At 38.8% G+C, this 21645-nt stretch overlaps 1 protein-coding gene across 1 annotated transcript in view; it reads left to right on the forward strand.

The window, feature by feature from the left end:
* PRKAA1 (protein kinase AMP-activated catalytic subunit alpha 1) overlaps positions 1–20704 on the forward strand; it is a 32640-nt gene extending 11936 nt beyond the window's left edge. Inside the window, exons 2-9 of the mRNA XM_070411787.1 lie at positions 2048–2189; positions 3814–3907; positions 7516–7660; positions 8919–9006; positions 12277–12501; positions 14529–15015; positions 15119–15245; positions 17808–20704. Coding sequence (XP_070267888.1) covers positions 2048–2189; positions 3814–3907; positions 7516–7660; positions 8919–9006; positions 12277–12501; positions 14529–15015; positions 15119–15245; positions 17808–18052 — 1553 coding nt within the window. The 3' untranslated portion in view covers positions 18053–20704. The remainder of the gene's footprint in view (positions 1–2047; positions 2190–3813; positions 3908–7515; positions 7661–8918; positions 9007–12276; positions 12502–14528; positions 15016–15118; positions 15246–17807) is intronic.
* Positions 20705–21645: the final 941 nt, after the last annotated feature.

The following is a 21645-nucleotide window of genomic DNA, read 5'->3' on the forward strand; positions in this document are numbered from 1 at the left end:
AGGCTAGCGCCTGAGGGCAAGGTTTCTGAAGGTTTGTTTTCTTCTGAGGCCTCTCTCCTAGATGGCTGCCTTCTCCCCTGTGCTCACACGGCTTCCTGTGTGTGCCCTGCGGTCTCTGTGTCCACATTTCCTCTCATAGGGACACCAGTCAGGTGGGATGAGGGCCAACCTGTACTGACTCATTTTAACGTAGTCACCTCTCTGAAGGCCCTGTCTCCAAGTTTACTGTCATATTCCAGGGGACTGGGGGTCAGGGCCTCAATATATAAAATTTTGGGGGAGGCGTAATTCAGCCCATAGCAAATACAAAAAACTTAGAAGGGATTCCCTGTTACCATGAGTCTTGATTTTCAGCTGATGAGGATCACGATTGTCAGGGACAGCTCTCTAATAGCATCTTACAAACTGTTCTAATTGAGAGGAGAATGTCTTCCTCTTGTAAAGCTAAAACCTAAATTACTTAACATTTTTGGGGGGGTAAAGTAATACATGTATATTTTAAAAGGTCCCCTTGGTGGTCAGAGGTGTATTTATAAAATAGAATTCCCCATCTCTACTTCGGACTCTTATCTGTTTCTTTTTGTATTTATCTTTTTTTTTAAAGCCTCCACATGTCTAGTGGATATATGCATGCATATAAGTGCTCTTTTACTTCCTACGGACAGGCTTCTTTGGTTGACTGTCTATTATGGTAGATGAGGGTATGAGTTCTCTTGTACCTTTTCCTCTATACCTTCATTCTCCTAATAAAATTATATACTCTTTAAAAATCCATATGTGGTGTTTTCATAATTGTGACTGTATAAAAACTCTTTGGTAAGTCAATACTATGACAGTATTTGTCTTACTTTTAATTTTCCTTGAGTTTTTAACTCATTTTTTTTTCCATTTGCTTTGTTCTCTTTGGACCTAAGTTTAAATTTCCCACGTCTTCAAATGTCTTTGTAAAATCTGTCAGTACAATATTCTATTCTTTCAAACTTGCAAGACAATTTACTCTCTTTCTTTCCCCACAGAAATAACCCTCTTGGATCCCCTGTAGCACTTCTGTCGGGATTTGTTGCCTTCTGGGCCTCCACACACCTGTTACCTGGGGCTATGCTTCATTCTCTATGGGGGTCACCCTTAGCTTTCTCCTGTATTGGATGCCATCTTCATGCTGATTTTGATGGACTGTGTATTCTCCAGTAGATTTTTGAGAAAGGGTGGACATTTTGGAGATTTTGTCTCTATAAACATGTCTAAATTCTGTCGCCATTGAATATCAGGGCATTGCATTCAAAACTAAAAAATAATCACTTAATTTTTTTCTTATTTTTAAAAATAGATATGACATTCTCACGAACCAAATTTTATTTTATTTTTAAAATATATTTTATTGATTTTTCACAGAGAGGAAGGGAGAGGGATAGAGAGTTAGAAACATGGATGAGAGAGAAACATCAATCAGCTGCCTCTTGCATACCCTGGACTGGGGATGTGCCCGCAACCAAGGTACATGCCCTTGGCCGGAATCGAACCCGGACCCTTCAGCCCACAGGGCGACGCTCTATTCACTGAGCCAAACCGGTGAGGGCACGAACCAAATTTTAAAAGATTCTGGGAGTTACAGATAGGGGAAGTTTGTTTGTAGCATGAGGGAGTTCTTGGGGATGGTGAAACTGTTCTGCATCTGATTATGATGGTGGTTACACCAGTTTCTACCCATGTTAAAACCTATAGAGCTGTGCACCAAAAGAAAAACGTTCCATTTGAATGTCTGGTAGTTTAAGAAGAGAATTTAAAAGTGCAAAAAGGAAGTCTCTTTTCTTTCTCTTTCCCTAGCCTTCCGGCCTTCTTGGTGGAAGGAACCACTGTTATCATTCGCTTATGTATTCTCCCGCTTAGTCACTCATACAGACATTCTCGGGTAAATCAGGCAGAATGGAAGGAAGTTAAATTTGCTCAAGTATTTTCTGAGACTGCTAAGATTAGTGCTCTTAGAATATGTGTAAGTATGTAGTTAATCAAGCCAGGCACTAATCCATTACAATGGTTTCTCCTACAGTTGGCAAACACGAATTGACTGGGCATAAAGTTGCTGTGAAGATACTCAATCGACAGAAGATTCGAAGCCTTGATGTGGTAGGAAAAATCCGCAGAGAAATTCAGAACCTCAAGCTTTTCAGGCATCCTCATATTATTAAACTGTAAGATCTGCTTATATTCCTAATATAATCCTGCCACTTTTTCGTCATTGTTGTTAACCTAATTAACACGCGCAGGGAGAAAGATGACTGACATTTCTTTGGTCTGTTCTTGAGGGATTTGAAGTGTCTTCCTGTTCCTGTGTTAACCTAGCCTCTTTCAAGGTCACTTAAGCCTGTGTTCCTGTATTGCCCTTGTGCTTATCAGCAGTTACCTTCCTCATTCTTTCTTGTCTTCTGGATCTGTGCCCTTCGGATAGAATGTTCAGGGCCCTACTTGCTGCAGGACCAGCAATGAAATAATGTGCTAGTCCAAACCCTTAACCCCCAAATTTCCACGTGTCAGCCTCACTAGAGACGTGCAGCAAATAGGGCTTTCCCCCCAATGCTGCTTACTTCTGATAAAACAAATGACAGAGAATAGAATATCAGGAACCCACTATTGCAAAAGGGCAGTAACTTACCGTTGTTTTACAGTTGCCACTTGTAGGGGTGTTAGATCATTTGTCTACTGCTCAGCTTCATTCTACTGGCTATAAGTTAAAGCTGCTTAGGCTTTGGTACTGAACTAGCTGACTCCAAATTGGATTCCTTCTCACCTCTTCTCATTTGATGAGGTGCCCTGGGGTTCAGTACTGTGCACATGCTCATGACCCCTAAACATCCTGTTCTGAAGCCTCTCCCAGACTCCTGCCCACTGCCTGCTCTCCATCTCCAAGTGGCTGTCCGAGTAGCATGCTTCACTCCCCGCTGCTGAAACAACTCGCTATCACTCTCCCCAACTTGCTCTTCCCACAGTTGTCCCCATCCCAGTGAATACCCAGTTCCTCCCGGCAGGAACTGTGGAGCCATCCTTCACCTCCCCCTTGCTCTCACTTCCTCCCATCCATCCCATTGCTTCCTTCCCAGCTCCTTCATCGCCATCAACCTGGGCTGCGCGCCCTTCATCTCGCTCATGGTCTGTGGCAGCAGCTCCTGCCTCCATCTCTACTGCGCACGGTCACTTCTTCACGTTGCTGCCACAGGTAACCTGTGAATAGGCCAGATCACATGACTACTCTGCTTGAAACCTTCATCTTGGAGTAAATACCAAAGCTCCATCACAGCTTGTAAGGTTCTGTGTCCTTGGGCTTCTACTCCCCTCTGTGACAACATCCCGTTTCTTTCTCCCAGCTCACTGTTCGAGCCTTCTCACCATCCTTGAACATGCCAGGCAGGCTTCCACATGGGGGGCCTTTGCACTTGCTGCTCCCTCTGCTGGGTTCACCTCCTTCCTAGACAGTGGCACACTTCATCTCTCACTTCCATTACTTAGGCTCTGCTCACATGCTGCTTTCTCAGAGAGGCCTCCCTCGAACACTCCATATGAAAGGGTCCCCTCAGTTCATTTATTTCTTTCTCTTCAGAGCCTGTTCCACCACCTGAGATAATTAATGCTCATTTAGTTCATGCTTGTTGCCCGACTCCTAGGACATGAACCCCCCAGGAGGGCAGCGAAGTTTCGTTCCCTGCAGTTTTCTCAGCTCCTAGCACAGTACCTGGACTATTATAGTCATATTAATAACTATTGATTGAATGAATGAATATGCATGTTTTAATATTGGTAGATAATGTTTTCTCTCACCAGGTACCAGGTCATCAGTACCCCATCTGATATTTTCATGGTGATGGAGTATGTCTCAGGAGGAGAGCTATTTGATTATATCTGTAAAAATGGAAGGGTAAGCAGTTCTGATTTAATCCTGTACCTGTTTGTAACTCTCCTTACCCCTTACCAGCTTCAGGACACTGGGAGGGAAGCGATTTTGTTAAGAGGTCTGTTTAATACCCATTTCCCTTAGTCATTTGTTTGTCCAGAACCAGACAGTGTTTAGAGCTAGTAAGGACCTTACGGACGGGTTTCTCAGCCTATTTACACAGATGTGGAAACTGAGACTCAGTTTATGTATTTCCTCAAGGTCACATGACTTATTAATGACAGAACTGGAAGGAGACCACAGAACTCATGATTCTCAGACAATGCTTTGGGGGCATACAGATACTTTTAGTATATGTCGTAAAGTATTTATTTAATCCTTACGAAATATATTATTAAATCTAGGCCTTGCTAGTGAACCTAGCCATATTTAAATTGCATTCACTTTTCTGTTTCCGAAATCTGATGTGCCTGGAGTAGTAAGAACAGGCTGCATGAAGGACTTAAGTAGACTTAGAGAATTTAGAGTTGGAAGGAACTTCAGAAGATATTTTGAATAGTATCTTTAGTTACAGTTACAAAAACTGAACTCTGACCCCTGCCCATACTTTTTCTCACATCCAGGTTGTCAGTATGCAAAAGTCTCTACTATAAGAGCCATATCTAGCACCGAGAATCCATTCCCCCCGCTCCTAATCTAAAGTTCTTTATGTCATTCACTTGTTCTCTATAGCATATGTTTATTTTCATCACACTCAACTCATTAACCAAGTTAATTTTCATTTGCCATTTCTTAACATGGTTCATGTAAATTTGAGGCATTCCACTTCTCTGTTCACTGTATCTCCCCACACCCCCTTTTCTGCCTACAGTTATGGAAGTTGAATTGGCATCTAGTTTGCTTTTCCATTTCTTTGTCAGTTTGCTTAACATTATGGGAGTTTTCTTCTGTGTTTATCTGTTGCATATTAACATTTCAGTTGTCATCGTTTCTATTTCAAAGGTCTTCCTTGTTTTCTGAAATTTTCTTTTCTATAAGTAGCCTATTTTTTCTCCACGGATATAATATTCTTATCTGAAGAAGACAAGTAGTTAAATTTTTTCTTGTGTTCCCTGCATTGTTTCTGGACAGTCTGTGTGCCCTGCTCCCTGGTTTTTTTAAATTCACTTTATTAGTCTTTCTTCGTCTCCTGTGCATTGGCCCTTCCTTACTGGATGTCCACTCATTGACAGTGAGGTAGTAAAGGCTTGGCTCATGTGAGTGGGACTGACTGATGGTGGGCCTCCGCACAGGTTGGTTAGGTAGGGACTTACCATTTTATTGGGGTTCTCCAAAGGTCAGTAACAGCAAGCAGCTTTCTTTGGATCAGATAGTCGCTCCAGAAGAAACCTTCCCGTTTCCCCCAGGGCATCAGCTCAGCTGCCAGCACCTGGAAGCTGAAAGGGGAAGAGGCTGCAGGTGACACGAGTCAGTATGTTGACTTTCACGTACTCCCCATGTTTTCCGTCTGGGGCCTCAGCCCTGCCTTGCTGTCCTTGAGGACAGAGCTGGGTCAGCCTTACTGAGAAGCAAATGGTGGGTCTGACTCCCTAGCAGAGGAGTTTAGAACTTCATTCTTCAGCCAGTTGTTCTGTTTTTAGCCCACCTCTCACCTCCACCTTCAAAAATTCCCAGGACTCCCCGTTTCTGAGCCTTCCCAGGGTCCTCTGTACAGACAGGTTATTACTGGCTGCCATGCCTATAGGCGTGGGTTTTGGCCTCCTCTGGCTGGCGAAGTCTCTCACTTTCACCCACTCTCCAGCTGGGTGGCGCCTCTCAATTCTTGCTGTCTCTCCTCTGGTTTTTTGTCTTTATATGCAAATGTCCTTTCAGTAATATCTCAGGGAGTGGAGACCAAAGGTTCAGACTGCCATGAATGACTGGAAATATGCTTTGACCTTTCTAATCTTCCTTTGTAAATTTCCCCTCCTTCATCCTTTGTGCTGTATTTATTATTAATATAGTGTAATCTTCATTTTTTTGTAGCCTATCTAGTTATTTTACCTCTTATATTTTGTTTAATCAAGTTTTCTTCTCTTTCACATTTAGAACACATTCTTTTTTCATTTAGTATATTTGATATGATTGGTTAAAAAAAAACGAACCTACATTTCTTCTAGAAATAAAGGTGTTAGATTGCTAAATCATTAGCATTATTTTTAGAGGGAAGGGTATCTCATAGTTCTTTGATAACTTTTTTAAAAAATATTTTTTTATTGATTTTAGAGGAATGGAGAGGGATAGAGAGATGGATGAGAGAGAAACATTGATTTGCTGTCTCCTGCATGCCCCACACTGGGGATTGAGCCCCAAACCTGGGCATGTACCCTGACCAGGAATTGAACCCTGACCTCCTGGTTCATAGGTCAACAATCAAGGACTGAGCAACACAGTCCAGTCGTACTTGATAGTTTTAATTTTGCTTTCAAAAATATTACTATTTCATCTTTTCTCCCAATTTATCTATGCCATTTAAGGTATAAAAATCTCATTTTTAGAATGCTAATTTGTGACCTGTGTTAGAGAATTGCATATTAGAGTTCTTCACCTTAAGTATTAATAGCTTATTAGTTTGCCTGACCGGTTTGGCTCAGTGGATAGAGCATTGGCCTACGAACTGAAAGGTCCCAGGTTCGATTCCGGTCAGGGGCATGTACCTAGGTTGCGTGCACATCCCCAGTGAGGGGTGTGCAGGAGGCAGCTGGTCGATGTTTCTCTCTCATCGATGTTTCTGGCTCTCTATTCCTCTCCCTTCCTCTCTGTAAAAAATCAATAAAATATATTTAAAAAAAATAGCTTATTAGTTAAATGCCTCTTCTTGGGAGCAAGCATGTCAAAGTAATGATTATGAAAAAAAAAACACAAAATAAGAAAATATGGAAAATTGGAAAGAGAATTTTTAAAAGAATATTTTAAAAAAATGTAGTTGCAGCAAAAGATAATCTTTTCAGTAAGTAAAGATAAATGCTTTTATATTTTATAAAATAAATGGAATTAAAGTTTTTCTTCTGTTAAAACGAAAATGTCTTTTATTTCAGGACATAAAGTGAGGTGATTGCTTGTTAATTCATTGACAATGCTGTAAATGTCACTCCCTCACATAGTCTGACATAGTATCCCCGTCACAGCATAACTGTGTCCTTGTCCTTTATTTTTCTTCAAAGCACTATCACTCGTTTATTTTAATGTCTATTTTCTCAACTGTATTAGTCCCTCTGTTGCTACATAGTATTCAACAGTACATGAGGTTTTCAATAAATATTTGTTAAAGGAATGAAAGATGAAATGTTTTGAATTTATAGGAGAAAACATATCTAGTTTTAGGCAGAAATTGAAACTGTCTGAAATAGCTCCTGAGATATAAAGGAAAGCAAGCTATAGCAATGGAGTCATGAAAGTGGTCACATTAGAAAGTTGAGTTACTGATTTGGGTTCCAAGATCCTCCTCGAATTTTCATTTGTGCTGCATAGCTCTCCTCTGCATTTCAAAAGTATCTTGTAAGTGAGGTCCATGCATTCATACAGTTATATAGATTGGAGAATTAATTTCTGTTGAAAGACACACCTTTAAGATGCCTCTCTACTCTTCTTAGCTGGATGAAAAAGAAAGCCGACGTCTGTTCCAACAAATCCTTTCTGGAGTGGACTACTGCCACAGGCACATGGTGGTCCACAGAGACCTGAAACCGGAAAACGTCCTGCTGGACGCGCACATGAATGCCAAGATAGCCGATTTCGGTAAGGAGGTTCTTACGGTTTCACGCTCATCACGTTCAATGGACATGGGTAGCATTCTTCAGATAACTCTTACTTTTATGTCATAGACTGAGGATTCCAAAGTAGCATATCTTCACCATTTTGTTCATGAGCATGCAAAAGGGAGGAGAGATCTAGGAATTCTCTTTTCTTAGCTTTATGTCTTTAAAATTGAGTTTTGTGACAGTAGGTAAACAGTGGTAGTAGAGACATCATTTGAAGGAACCCATTATGTGTGAAGGAGAAGTTAGTGACCTGTTTCCAGTATATTCTTTTAATCCATTATGGAGCAAGAGGTAGGAGACTGGGATGCAGTTATTCAAACTTTGGAAGCCAGAAGATGAATTATATGAACAAAATTATTTAGGGGAAAAAAAAGGGAAGATGTTTTATTTATTTATTTATTTTTTAAATATATTTTATTGATTTTTTACAGAGAGGAAGGGAGAGAGACAGAGAGCCAGAAACATCAATGAGAGAGAAACATCGATCAGCTGCCTCCTGCACACCCTCCACTGGGGATGTGCTTGCAACCCAGGTACATGCCCTTGACCGGAATCGAACCTGGGACCTTTCAGTCCACAGGCTGACGCTCTATCCACTAAGCAAAACTGGTTTCGGCAAGGGAAGATGTTTTAAATGATAGAAAAACAATTTCAACTTGAGAAAAATGTAATCTCAGCCAGAAAATACAAATTTTGACAGATTATTAAAAATGAATTTAAGTTTCTTTTATTTCCTATAGAAATTGCTATTACCATTGTTAAATCTAACAGAAAAATGAATCGAATACATTTTTGAGAAGATATAGGGTCTTTTTGTAGTAAAACTATGAGGGAACTTCGATTTTCAAAATTATTATATTTTATTAAAGAATCAGAACAGGGATTAAAAGAAACTTTCAATTTTAATTCTTCTCTGTTCTACATTTTTTTCTAGTAATTTCTGTACTAATAAAATTTAAACATGCCAAGTTTATTTTAGTAAGCACAGTGACTAATAGCTTAATACATGCTCATTAAATTGAAAAAATGCACTAACTTTAAATGTTGAAATAGATTACAGATTTTAGGGCATAGTGGCAAAATATTTGGGAATAGTAAAGACTATAGGATTTTGTTGGAGTAAAGAATAAAATGATGTTTTACTTTAATGCAAACTCAATGGTATTGTTTAATGGAGTTTTGCTTTTATTTTTATCCTTGGGAAATCTTGAGTAGTGGATTTTGTGCATTTTCAGGTCTTTCAAACATGATGTCAGATGGTGAATTCTTAAGAACAAGTTGTGGCTCACCCAACTATGCTGCACCAGAAGTAATTTCAGGAAGGTAGTATTTGACGCTCCCTGCCCTCAGTACATCTGTAATTGTCTTTTTCTCCTAGATTTTGTTACTATGTACGTAGTGCCTATAGTGTTTAATTTAGTGAAAGGATTGGAACTTAAGGCTTACTCTTTTCTTATCCAGAAAGTGTTCTGTTTTAAGAATAAAACATTGTAGTTAAGGTCTCCATTTATAGAGGAGAATGTTGGTATGCAAAGTCAATGTTACATTAAAGTAATTAGATGAGAGTACTTAACATTTTTGCTCCTGGTGGAAGAAATTGGAGGTTTAAAAGTAGTGAGTTTTAAAGGTAGGTAAGACTTTAAAAACTTGGTTAATACAGAAATATCTAGTAGTTACAAGTGACTTACTGTTTACTTAGGTCAGGGGTGGGGAACCGTTTTTCTGCCAATGGCCATTTGGATAGTTATGATTCACTTAATAGAAATTTATGTTGCTATGAAAAAAGCTCCTAGATTTATTGAACTTCAAGTCCCGCCTGCAGTTGCCCTGGCAGGGGCAGCCCAAATGCTTTCATGGGCCTTATAAGGTCTGTGTGCTGGATGTTTCCCACCCCTGATTTAGATGAAGAATTAAAATTGTAATGTGCAGCTTTAATTTTTCAAATAGATAGTATTTTGTAGTAGCTTAAGGTTTTATGATAAAGTGTTTTTGGAGAATTGGACTCAAATATTAATAAAATCTTCAGACTTCATTTATTTTGAATTGTCATAAAAAAGTTTTTTTGGAGACTGCAATACTGTAAGAATGCTAACCTCTCAAATTACTAAGTTAATGTTTGAAACAATGAGAATCTTTGTAAGGTGCGCCTTTTTGAATAGTTTAGATGACAGGGAAGTTTGGAAGTTTAATTTTTTTTAAAAGAGTAATTGTTCTTCACTGTATCACTGAAATTCAAAACAGAAGGTTGATTTTGTTTACTAGTTTTTATAGTTAACTTATTTTAAAAATATAAATTGTAATTGATTTCAGAGAGAAAGGGAGAGAGAGAGAAACATCAATGATAGAAAGAATCATTGACTGGCTGCCTCCTGCATGCCCCACGCTGGGGATTGAGCCTGCAACCCGGGCACGTGCCCTGACCAGGAATTGAACTGTGACCTCCTAGTTCATGGGTTGATACTCAATCACTGAGCCATGCTGACCGGGCTACAGTTAATTTTTAAGAACTTTTATTCAAACCAATTGTCTTTGTTTGAATGTTTCAGATCCTGATTAATTTGTAATGCAGAAATATTATTGTACTTTCTTCATATTTTCATAGGCTTGCTTGCCTAACCTGTTCAGAGAAATTATATTTCTATAAAGTCATGGCTATGAATAAGGCAGAAGTATCCTAATTTTAGATTTAGCAAGTTTTATCATTTTATATTAACTTAGTGTCCAAAATTCTTTTAAAAATTTCATTTGTGCTATCTAAATTCTTTTGGGAAGAAAATTTAGCATCTAGATACTGGGGGCAGGGTTAAATAAATAAAAATAAATGTATTGTAATTATGCATATGTGCAATGGGCCATGACTGAAGTCTGATTTTCCTAGTTTGCATAAGGTCTTTCTGTGAGATCTGGATGAATGGAAACTTTTACTTTCAAAACAGTGTTTATAGTGGGAAGAGATCAACCAAAGAACTTGTATGCATATATGCATAACCCATGAACACAGACAATAGGGTGGTGAAGGCCTGGGTTAGGGGTGTAGGGGCGGCTAGGAGAGGTCAGTGGGGGGAAAGGGGACATATGTAATACTTTCAACAATAAAGATTTAAAAAACAAAAACAGTGTTTATCGATCAGTTCAACAATTTCTTTGACTGATTTAAAGAAATCCTTTCTCCGAAGCCAGACTTTGCATGGGGTATCTGACCGGTCTGCAGCTAGGCTGGTCAGCTGGACACAGTGCACTGCGAACAGAATCGTCTGTGAACCAGTAGCGTGGCTTCCTTCCAGGCTCAGGCCCCGTTACCGTGAGGAGGCCTTGGGTTACTGGGGAGACTGGGTGTAGAGTCCGTCACTAGAGAATATTCTCAGTTGATGAAAGATCATTTCCTCTCTCCTCTGTAACCAAATAACGGTGGCTTTAAATTCACCGATGATATATTTGCTCAAGGTTTGGGACTATTGGTTGAATCTCATGAGGGCCATAGTTGGTGGTAAGAACAGAATTTTAGCTCTAGTCTGTAAATTAAAAAACAAACTCCTGACTTTTGTTTTCATAGAAAGTACGGATAGAATTAGTACAAAATCTTAATATGTAGTATACAGCACTGATTACACAAACTATAATAATAAAAGCGTAATATGCTAATGAGACCGGACAGCCAAACGACCTTCCGGACGTCCTTCTGGACAACCTTCCGGATGAAGCTGGGGCTGTGAGGGCCAAACCCTTGCACAAATTTCGTGCATTGGGCCTCTAGTCTATAATAATAAAAGCGTAATATGCTAATTAAACTGGACAGCCGAATGACTTGGACGAAGCTGCAGTGGTGGAGGCCGAGGCAAAGGCAGTTAGGGGCGATTAGGCAGGCAGGCAGGCAGAGTAGTTAGGGGTGATCAGGCAAGCAGGTAATTGGTTAGGGGTGATCAGATAGGCAGGCAGAGGGGTTAGGGGCAATCAGGCAGGCAGGTGAGTGGTTAGGGGCATCAGGCAGGCAAGAGAGTGGTTAGGGGCGATCAGGCAGGCAGGCGAATGGTTAGGGGCAATCAGGCAGGCAGGCAGGCAGAGTGGTTAGGGGCGATCAGGCAAGCAGACAGGTGAGTGGTTAGGAGTCAGCGGTCCCAGATTGCGAGAGGGATGTCTGACTGCCAGTTTAAACCAGCAGTCAGACATCCCTGAGGGGTCCTGGATTACGAGAGGGTGCAGGCTGGGCTTAGGCACCCCCTTCCCTCCCACCCCCCCCTGCACAAAATTCATGCACTGGGCCTCTAGTATTCTAATAACTATTTATGAACTATCCATACTTAACATTTTTAAAAAATACATATATTTTTATTGATTTCAGAGAGGAAGGGAGAGGGGGAGAGATAGAAACATCAATGATGAGAGAGAATCACTGATAGGCTGCCTCCTGCCCGCCTCATACTGAGGATCGAGCCCGCAACCTGGGCATATGCCCCAACTGGGAATCGAACTGTGATATCCTGGTTCATAGGTGGACACTCAACCACTGAGCCACGCCAGCCAGGCCGTACTTAACATTTTTGGTTAAATGACTGACTCTTAAGTTGCTAACCCAGTGGGTGTTTCCTGTTGCAGACTGTATGCAGGTCCGGAGGTGGACATATGGAGCAGTGGGGTTATTCTCTATGCTTTGTTATGTGGAACCCTCCCATTCGACGATGATCACGTGCCAACCCTTTTTAAGAAGATATGTGATGGAATCTTTTATACCCCTCAGTATTTAAATCCTTCTGTGATCAGCCTATTGAAACATATGCTGCAGGTGGATCCCATGAAGAGGGCCACAATCAAAGACATCAGGTAATAAAGCAACTTGCACATGATCAGGTCTAATAGTATCAGTGATGTAAGGTAAGTGAAAGGAAAAGTTGCAGGACAGTATGTACTGTTTTTATGTTAAAAATAGCGTATGGGCACATTAATTTATTGTGTTATTTAAAAATACACACTATACTGTGAGATTGGTAGGAGGGGGGATTTTCACTTTTTACTTGTGCATCTTTATTTGTTTTGAAATTGTAATAGTGAGCATTATATTACTTTTAAAAAAAATATATTTTTTATTGATTTTTTACAGAGAGGAAGGGAGAGGGATAGAGAGCTAGAAACATCGATGAGAGAGAAACATCGATCAGCTGTCTCCTGCACATCCCCCACTGGGGATGTGCCCGCAACTAAGGTACATGCCCTCGATTGGAATCGAACCTGGGACCCTTCAGTCTGCAGGCCAATGCTCTATCCACTGAGCCAAACCGGTCAGGGCTATATTTCTTTTTAAATAAATAAAAAAAAAAAAATAGCTAATGAAAAATAAAAGGGCCGAAACCGGTTTGGCTCAGTGGATAGAGCGTCGGCCTGCGGACTGAAAGGTCCCGGGTTCGATTCCGGTCAAGGGCATGTACCTGGGTTGTGGGCATATCCCCAGTAGGAGATGTGCAGGAGGCAGCTGATCGATGTTTCTCTCTCATCGATGTTTCTAGCTCTCTATCTCTCTCCCTTCCTCTCTGTAAAAAATCAATAAAATATATTTAAAAAAAAAATAAAAATAAAGAAATAAAAAAAATAAAAAGTAAAAGGACCCTAATAGGGTCCTTTTTATAGTGCTTCTATGAGATTTTCTACAGTATGCTTCATTTTTGACATTTAAGTATTCTTATTAGGATTAAAACTTTTTAGTAGTTAATTTATGTGTAGTTATTTGAGTTCTGATCTCATGAATTATTCTTTTTCCTTTTGTTCATCTCAAGGAATGGAAACATTTTAGTGTAATCCATGACAAACTTTTTGAAGTAGTAGATATTGAAGTTGCTATTTTGTAGGCACATAATCCATCAATATTGCCAGTTTCTTACAGTTTAACCTAATAGTTTAAGTAAGACAAAGGTGATGGTGACAAATCTACTTCTCAAATTTGGGCAAGCCTTTTCTGATGGAGGCTTAAAATTCACTGCAAAGTATGTTTCTTCTACTGCTATGTTTCCTTTTTTTTTTTTTCTCCCTCCTATGGGAATTTCTCTTTGGTCTTATAATAAATGGCTAGACAGCACAGTTCTCTGATGATGGAGGGACAAGGAAGAAAGAAAGAGGTGCAGATCTGGGATTAGCAAACGAGATGCATCAGGGCAACGAAGAAGAAGGGAAGATCATAGGTGGAACTTAGAGCTTGATTCCTTCCATGTACTCCGTGTGCTGTAGACCAGCCAGAAAGACCACAGAGGTCAGCGTGTGACTCCACCGGCTGATGAAAAAGACAAATCATTTTCTAAAGTTTATTTTTTTAAACTAAGTGGGAGATGCTTCTTCTTATTTTATGTGTTTTTTTTCCAATTTAAATGTAATCTAAAGTATACACATTTCTTTTCCTGTAACTACAGCAATCCTTTCTCCCTCTTAAAATCAGAGGGAGGCCACAGCATTTCCCTTTTTTAAAAAAAGTATATTTTATTGATTTTTTACAGAGAGGAAGGGAGAGGGATAGAGAATTAGAAACATCAATGATAGAGAAACATCCATCAGCTGCCTCCTGCACACCCCCTACTGGGGATGTGCCTGCAACGAAGGTACATGCCCTTGACTGGAATCGAACCTGGGACCCTTCAGTTCGCAGGCCGACGCTCTATCCACTGAGCCAAACCGGTTAGGGCAATTTCCCTTGATAGATACAATGAAATGTGAGCCAGAAGAGGAAAATCTCAGTTTAAAAAAAAAAAAAATGATGCTACAGTATAATATATATAAATGAATTGATATCCTAAATTCCCCAACTGTTACTTTCAGTCTCATCTCTACTCAAAATCCCTTCTCCTGGCCCTGCCTTTTTCTCTCAGGGAAGATGAATGGTTTAAACAGGACCTTCCAAAATACCTCTTTCCTGAGGACCCATCCTATAGTTCAACCATGATTGATGATGAAGCCTTGAAAGAAGTATGTGAGAAATTCGAATGCTCAGAAGAAGAGGTTCTCAGCTGCCTTTACAGCAGAAATCACCAGGACCCGCTGGCAGTCGCCTACCACCTCATCATCGATAACAGGAGAATAATGAATGAGGCCAAAGATTTTTACTTGGCGACAAGCCCACCTGACTCTTTTCTCGATGACCACCATTTGAGTCGGCCCCACCCTGAGAGGGTGCCCTTCCTGGTTGCTGAAACTCCAAGGGCTCGCCATACCCTCGATGAATTAAACCCACAGAAATCCAAACACCAAGGGGTAAGGAAAGCAAAATGGCACTTGGGAATTAGAAGTCAAAGTCGGCCGAGTGACATCATGGCAGAAGTTTGTAGAGCCATTAAACAGCTGGATTATGAGTGGAAGGTAGGAAAGCAAGAGCATTCTGATTATGGGCACATTTGGCAAAGCTGTAGTGTTTCATAGACGAGCTGCTTGTGACTTTGTTTTTGTCCATGCCGTACGCCAGGTTGTGAACCCATATTATTTGCGCGTTCGAAGGAAGAATCCTGTGACAAGTACATACTCCAAAATGAGTCTACAGCTATACCAAGTGGATAGTAGAACGTATTTATTGGATTTCCGAAGTATTGATGGTATGTACATCCCCAAACACCAGAGATGGCATATGAGACCTATTATCTAACTTGGCTTTTTTGTCTTTGATTCTTTTGATGCGTCTTGAATTGTTCCTCGTAACTCAATAGAAAAAAAAATGTAATAATATGAGATTTTGTGCTTTTGTGATGTCAACATTTGTAAATCTTGGTATTCTTGTAGTCTTAGACTATATTGTCCTTTTAAGATTATGTTGTAGAATTCTTAAAGCCAGACGCAGTCTCGTCCTAAAGCAATAGTTTCTGCCACATTTCTGTTTTTTTGAAGTGGCTCATTCTGGTAAGATAAATGTTTTATTTGGAAATAATTGCTGACTTTTCTGTAAGTTTATTAAATAATTTCTTACCTGATACTTAATAAGATTTTTACTTTTCACTTGAGGGTTAGGTGATAGTTCGTAGCTTTTAGAGTTGAGTGACAAGGCACTGTGAATAGATTTGATGAGTAGCTCCAGAGGACAAGGCATTATTGGCTGGGTCGGGTTTCTTGCAGGGCCCTTGAGAAATGTTTTGTAGGGATTTCTGGTTATTTTTCTCCTCGGAACCAGCCTTTTCCTCCACGCTTGACACTACAGACATAATCAGAGACGGGCATCTTTTGTCATTTTTGTGAGAGTTCCATGTTTCCAGTATCCTTTACTTTTCAATAAGTGTGCTTAAATAATAGGTCACTTTTGTGTGAAATGCACTGTAGAAGGATTCCTGAGACTAGAACATTTTGCCCCTGGTAACTATCATAGTTAGCCAACAGTGACATTAACCTTATACCTAGACAGTTGAACATTTCTAGTTACCAGCTATTATAAACAGTCAATGACAACCTGATGATCAAATCACTGAAATATTTAGAATTTTAAATTAGGTCTTTTAGTTGGTCATTAAATTAATTACTCTATTGCTCTGTAAGATCTTAAAGTACCTTCTTGAATTTTATTAAAGAAACATTAATTATGTTGAGTATTGTTTTACTGTTTTAATAGTTTGAAAATGAAAATCTCTACTTAGAAAATACATCTTTGATTACCATTATGTATGGTTTGCCAGAATATCTCCTTTTCAAATATTTAGATTAGTTAACTTGAAGAAAATTGCAGAAAGCACATGCTTGTTTTTTGTTGTTGGTTTTATTTTTAAATGGGAAAAAAATGTCTTAAATGCCAAGGTATATCTATGATAGACTATAATACTATAGTAAATGTACAATAATCTTGACGTTGTTTGAAATTTACATTAACTCGGATTTCCCAAGTGTATATGCTATTAAAACTAATTTACCTTATCTATTAAAAAACCTGTTGGAACACATTTGACTCATAATTCAGGTAAATATTCTTTCTCTACTCCATCATTATAAAAGGGTATAGCTCTATATATAAAAATTCTCTCATAAACAAAGCCTATAATTAGGTAAATGTTTATGGCAATTCTTTATTGGCCAAATTAATTGAGTTAAGATGTGTTGCTATTTTTCTTCATCTAAGATTGTATGGAATAGTCAGGTGAGACGACTCACCTCTGAATTCTTTTGTCTTTAAACACTCAAAGACACAGGTTTGAGCTGTGAGATGCTGTCCAAGCTTTTCTGCTTATCTTTATGTCCAAAGAGTGCTTATCTGTTAACACATACTAAGTCAGTCAGAGATGTGGAGTGGGTTTTACTTTTCTCACTGTTTTTGGATCAAATTCTCAACTTTTGCACGTGGGTTTACCAATGCACTGACCATTTATTGTTTTTGTATTGTGTTCCCAACTTCGTTTTTGTCCTGCTTTTGTTCATTTTTGCTCGTTTATGAGATCTTAGATCAAATATGAAGAGAAAATGGGTGAGTGAAAACACTGAGATGAGAGTTAGGAGACGGATTCTAGACTCACTTCCCTGTTCATTGGTTACCAGTGGCAGGTCAGTTAACTTGTGGGCGTTTGTTTTCGTATTGATGAAACAAAGAGTTGGATGAGATATCTTCCAAAAGTACATTTATTCTATGATTTCATTATGGAGGGATTAAGTTCTATTGCTAAGGAATGATATTCATTAAGCCTCAAGTTATTAGTTTATTGGGCTCTTATTCTTGGATTGCAAGATTGATGAGTAGCTACATACTGTACCCAACCTTTTCTTCCTTCCTTCCTTCCTTCCTTCCTTCCTTCCTTCCTTCCTTCCTCCCTCCCTCCCTCCCTCCCTCCCTCCCTCCCTCCCTCCCTCCCTCCCTTCCTTCCTTCCTTTCTCTTCCTTTCATTCCTTTCTTTTCTCCCTTCCTTCCTTCCTTCCTTCCTTCCTTCCTTCCTTCCTTCCATCCATCCATCCATTTATTTACTTACTTATTTTGTGCCCAAACTTGATGAGCCATCAGGAGAATGCATGCTATGTGTAAAAAAGGTGAGTAATTTAATACGGATGCTTTGCTTCTGTTTGAGAAGGGATTCAAAATAGACATGCTCTTGATAGCTGGTCAGTGATTGCACTCAAAAAAGAGAGTGAAATACCATTGAAATGTGGGGGTGTGTAATGGATTCTACTAAGTTGCGTTGTGTTTTACCCAGATGAAATTACGGAAGCCAAATCAGGGACTGCGACGCCGCAGAGATCGGGGTCAGTTAGCAACTATCGATCTTGCCAAAGGAGTGATTCGGATGCGGAGGCTCAAGGAAAATGCGCAGAAGCTTCCCTTACCTCATCTGTGACCTCACTTGACTCTTCCCCTGTTGACTTAACTCCAAGACCTGGAAGTCACACCATAGAATTTTTTGAGATGTGTGCGAATTTAATTAAAATTCTTGCACAATAAACCTAAAACTTTGCTTATTTCTCTGATAGCAATAAGCATGCATAATAAATTATAGCCAAATGCTTCCATTTATAATCAAGTTATACATAATTATAACTGAGGATTAGCCTTTTGGAATGCATTTTGCACAGGGATTGGAACCTGATTTAGTTAAAAGCCTAATGTGCAGAAATGAATTAAGGTAATTTTGTTCCCTGTTTCAGTAGGCATATAGCATCATAAAATATACACAATGAATTCTAGGTCTCTCAGGCTCACTTGATTTTTGGCTCTTTTATATTTAGTATACACAGGGCTTTGTAGAATATTAATTTACCATAAAGGCCTTCATTTGTTATTACATGTTGTGTTATATATTTGCTTCATAAATTTATTCAATAAATACTTGCCTAGAATCCCCAGAGAACTTTATGGGTGATTTTGTTTTCTGGGCTCCTGAACTTCTTAGGTAGCAAGTATCTTCCAACAGTAGGGACAGCATGGAGGACTCTTCCATATCCCCCCCTTAATATTCTCTAGTATTTGGTGAGTCACATCAAAGATTTGACACATGCAAGTTTTCTCTTTAGTTTGGTTAAGTCCAGAAACACATACAACATTGAAATTTCTAGGCACTGAGTTTAATTTTAACAATTTGTCCCTATATTCTGTACATAAATTGCTCTTTTTGTCGCAAGAGCTGAGTTGCATATACTGTGAATACATCATGTTGTTTTTGCCAATCTTACCTGTTCCTTCGCTCCTCCTGTCAGTATTGAATGTATGCAAACACTTCTTGTTGTTCGGTCATATATCTTTTAAATTGATTCACTGCACAGAAAGAACACCTCTTACAAACTATTTAAAGGTTCAGATGTGACTTTTGCTTCCAGATTTCATTATAAACATTTATACATGTGTGTCTACCACTTGGGTTCAACACTTGTTAACTTGTTGCCATATTTGCTTTATACTTGTGTACATGGATATAGTTATACATATATTTTTGTATATATGATATGCTCTTCCCTGAACCGTTTGGATGTTGTAGACCTACCCATTACCCCTCAACACTTCAAGCATGTTCTAAAAATAATTATTTAAAAAAATAATATTTTAAACCATAATCCTGTTACAAAAATAATTCCCTAATGTAATTTAATCATGCATATTTAGATTTTCCCAGTTCTCCAAATTTCTTTTATAGCTGGTTTTTCAAACCAGATCCAATTAAAGTTTACACATTGCATTTGGTAATGTTCTCTTAGGTATAACACTATTTTAGTAAAATACAGAAATAATTGGATAGTTCTAAATGGTCACATTTGTTTTGCATTTTAATTACTTTTAGAAAGGTAGTATTATGGGAATGGCCTAAAGATGCTTAATCTTCCTAAGATTTCTGATTTATAGTCTTTTTCTTGCTCTTAGCAATAGCATTACAAGTATAAATGAAGATTTAAAGTCACCTCAGATAAAACTGCTATCATGTGTATGTTAATAAAAAATAAAAGTATTACCCGTATTCGCCTTATACAATTTTAACTTCAAGAAATGGATATTTTTTGCTGTTAATCATTTTTCCATTGTAAAAGCTCCCCCCCCCCCCCCCCCCCCCCCCCGTTTAAGACTGTTAATGTAGGGTTTGTTGGGTTTTTTTGTGTGTGTTTTTGCAAATACAGTGAGCACCTGTGTAATTGGACAGTAACGTACTCAGATGTCATGATAGCTTGCATAGTACTGTCGTTGATTTGCCTCCAGCGCCCCTAGAAACATGCACTGAATCCAAAAGAAAAATCTGGGCTTCTTTTTGTCCAGGGCTTGTTCTATTCAATTTAGAATCTGAAAGCTGTATAAAATAGTAGGAGTTCCTTTTAGGTATACGTTCAAAACTATATTTTAAATTGTACGTGGCCCTCTGTTTAGAAGATACTGATTTACTATGTAGGCTCTCTAAATGCAGCATTGTTCCTGATGTTAAGAACAGAGACTGTATTTTTAAAGTTACACATCTGTATATAGAACTAAGACATTGCTGTCATGTCTCTGTAAGCTGTTATGGGGCAGGGGAGGTGGGGGGAACAAAGGGAGGAACCAATTAAATAGGACCTTCTAAAAGTTGTTACTCTTGTAAACTTTGCTTCTTTTTAAGTTATTGTGATTCCTTTTAGTTACTGAGTTTTATTTTGAAGATATTTAAATATTGCACTTGTACAGATAGTATGATAAATGCATAGACTATTGCGGTAAGTTCTTTTTTAAGCTGGGACATTTGAAATGACAGCTTTTCGTTGAGTATGTAAAGGTTGCATCAGAATTTTCACGAATTTATTGTAGTTTGCAAATTCTTACTAATTGAAGATGTAAAGGAGTCAATGCAAATTATTTTTTATCTTTTTTTATCTTCAGCAATTTATATTTTTTTGTGATTTTATGCAACCATATTTTTACTTTGTTTTGACAACTGAAAGATGTATAAGGTTTTTTGCCAGAAATGTACTATATAGTTTTAAATATAACAGATTTTACTGATATGTAAAAATTTTGCCATTAAAATAAATGATTTCTCACCAAGAGGAACTTTTCTACCACGTTGGGGGATATGGGAGCTTAATATATCATATCTAACTTAAAATAATTTCACTGAAATAAAATCCATTGCTTTTACTTTGATTATATATTCTCTTAAGATGCTTTTATAGTTTTTTTTCAGAGTTTTCAATGATTTTATACAAAAAGTCCTGCCCTCTCTTACCCCTGCCCCACCCTTTTTGACCTTGTAGTGATAACATTCACATTGAATACCTGCTTGCTGGACTGTGGCTATGCGTAGAACTTTATGCATCTATGTGCTCTGACTGGCACCTTTGGAATGAAAGAAAAATATGTATTGTTTAAATCTTTTCCCCTTAAACTCCTATTGCCCACCTCCACAGTAGAAATCTCTTTTTCATTGTGAGTTCTGGCCAGATGAATGGAATTCCACACACAACATAATAGTAGTACAGTAGACATCAGTCTTAATGGTGCAATATTCGGAGACACGTCCATGTTTGTTTTGAATGGAGTATATTTAAGTATAACGTTTAAAATGCTTTGATTTAGAAATGGGTAATAAAAACCCATCATTTTTCATGTTTTACAATGTGCTTAACTTTTATAGCCTCTGGGAAAACGAAATGGGGGAAAAACCCACTTTTTTTTTTATAGCTGACCATCTGCACCCTCCTTTTAAAAACAATGTACCTAAATATAATTGCAGTGCTTGGACAAACATTAACTCTTGTCTCAACTCTATAGAGAGATGTCACAGCGTAAGTCCAGGCAGGTTTGAGAGAACATTGATTAAAGCTGGGAACAGGGACGCAGGAAGGAATTAGGGTAGAAGCAGCAACAGGGGGAAAGTTACAGGGAAGAAGCTAGCCACGAGGGGCTGCTGTGAGCTCTCCAGGAAGTCGGAGAAAAAGGGGGCTTTGGAGACAGCACCAGGGGGTGAGCTTGCAATGAGCTCCCGCTGGCCACTGCTCCCCTGGTTGCAAGTCTCCTGGGGACCCCTAGAGTTTAGGAAGAAATTAAAAGTTCATGCCCTGGGAGGGGCGGGGGTGTGCTTCTAT

Source organism: Myotis yumanensis, unplaced genomic scaffold (assembly GCF_028538775.1).
Source record: "Myotis yumanensis isolate MYYU_CA2020_CCGP unplaced genomic scaffold, mMyoYum1.0.hap1 SCAF_4, whole genome shotgun sequence".
In the NCBI taxonomy this organism is placed as follows: domain Eukaryota; kingdom Metazoa; phylum Chordata; class Mammalia; order Chiroptera; family Vespertilionidae; genus Myotis; species Myotis yumanensis.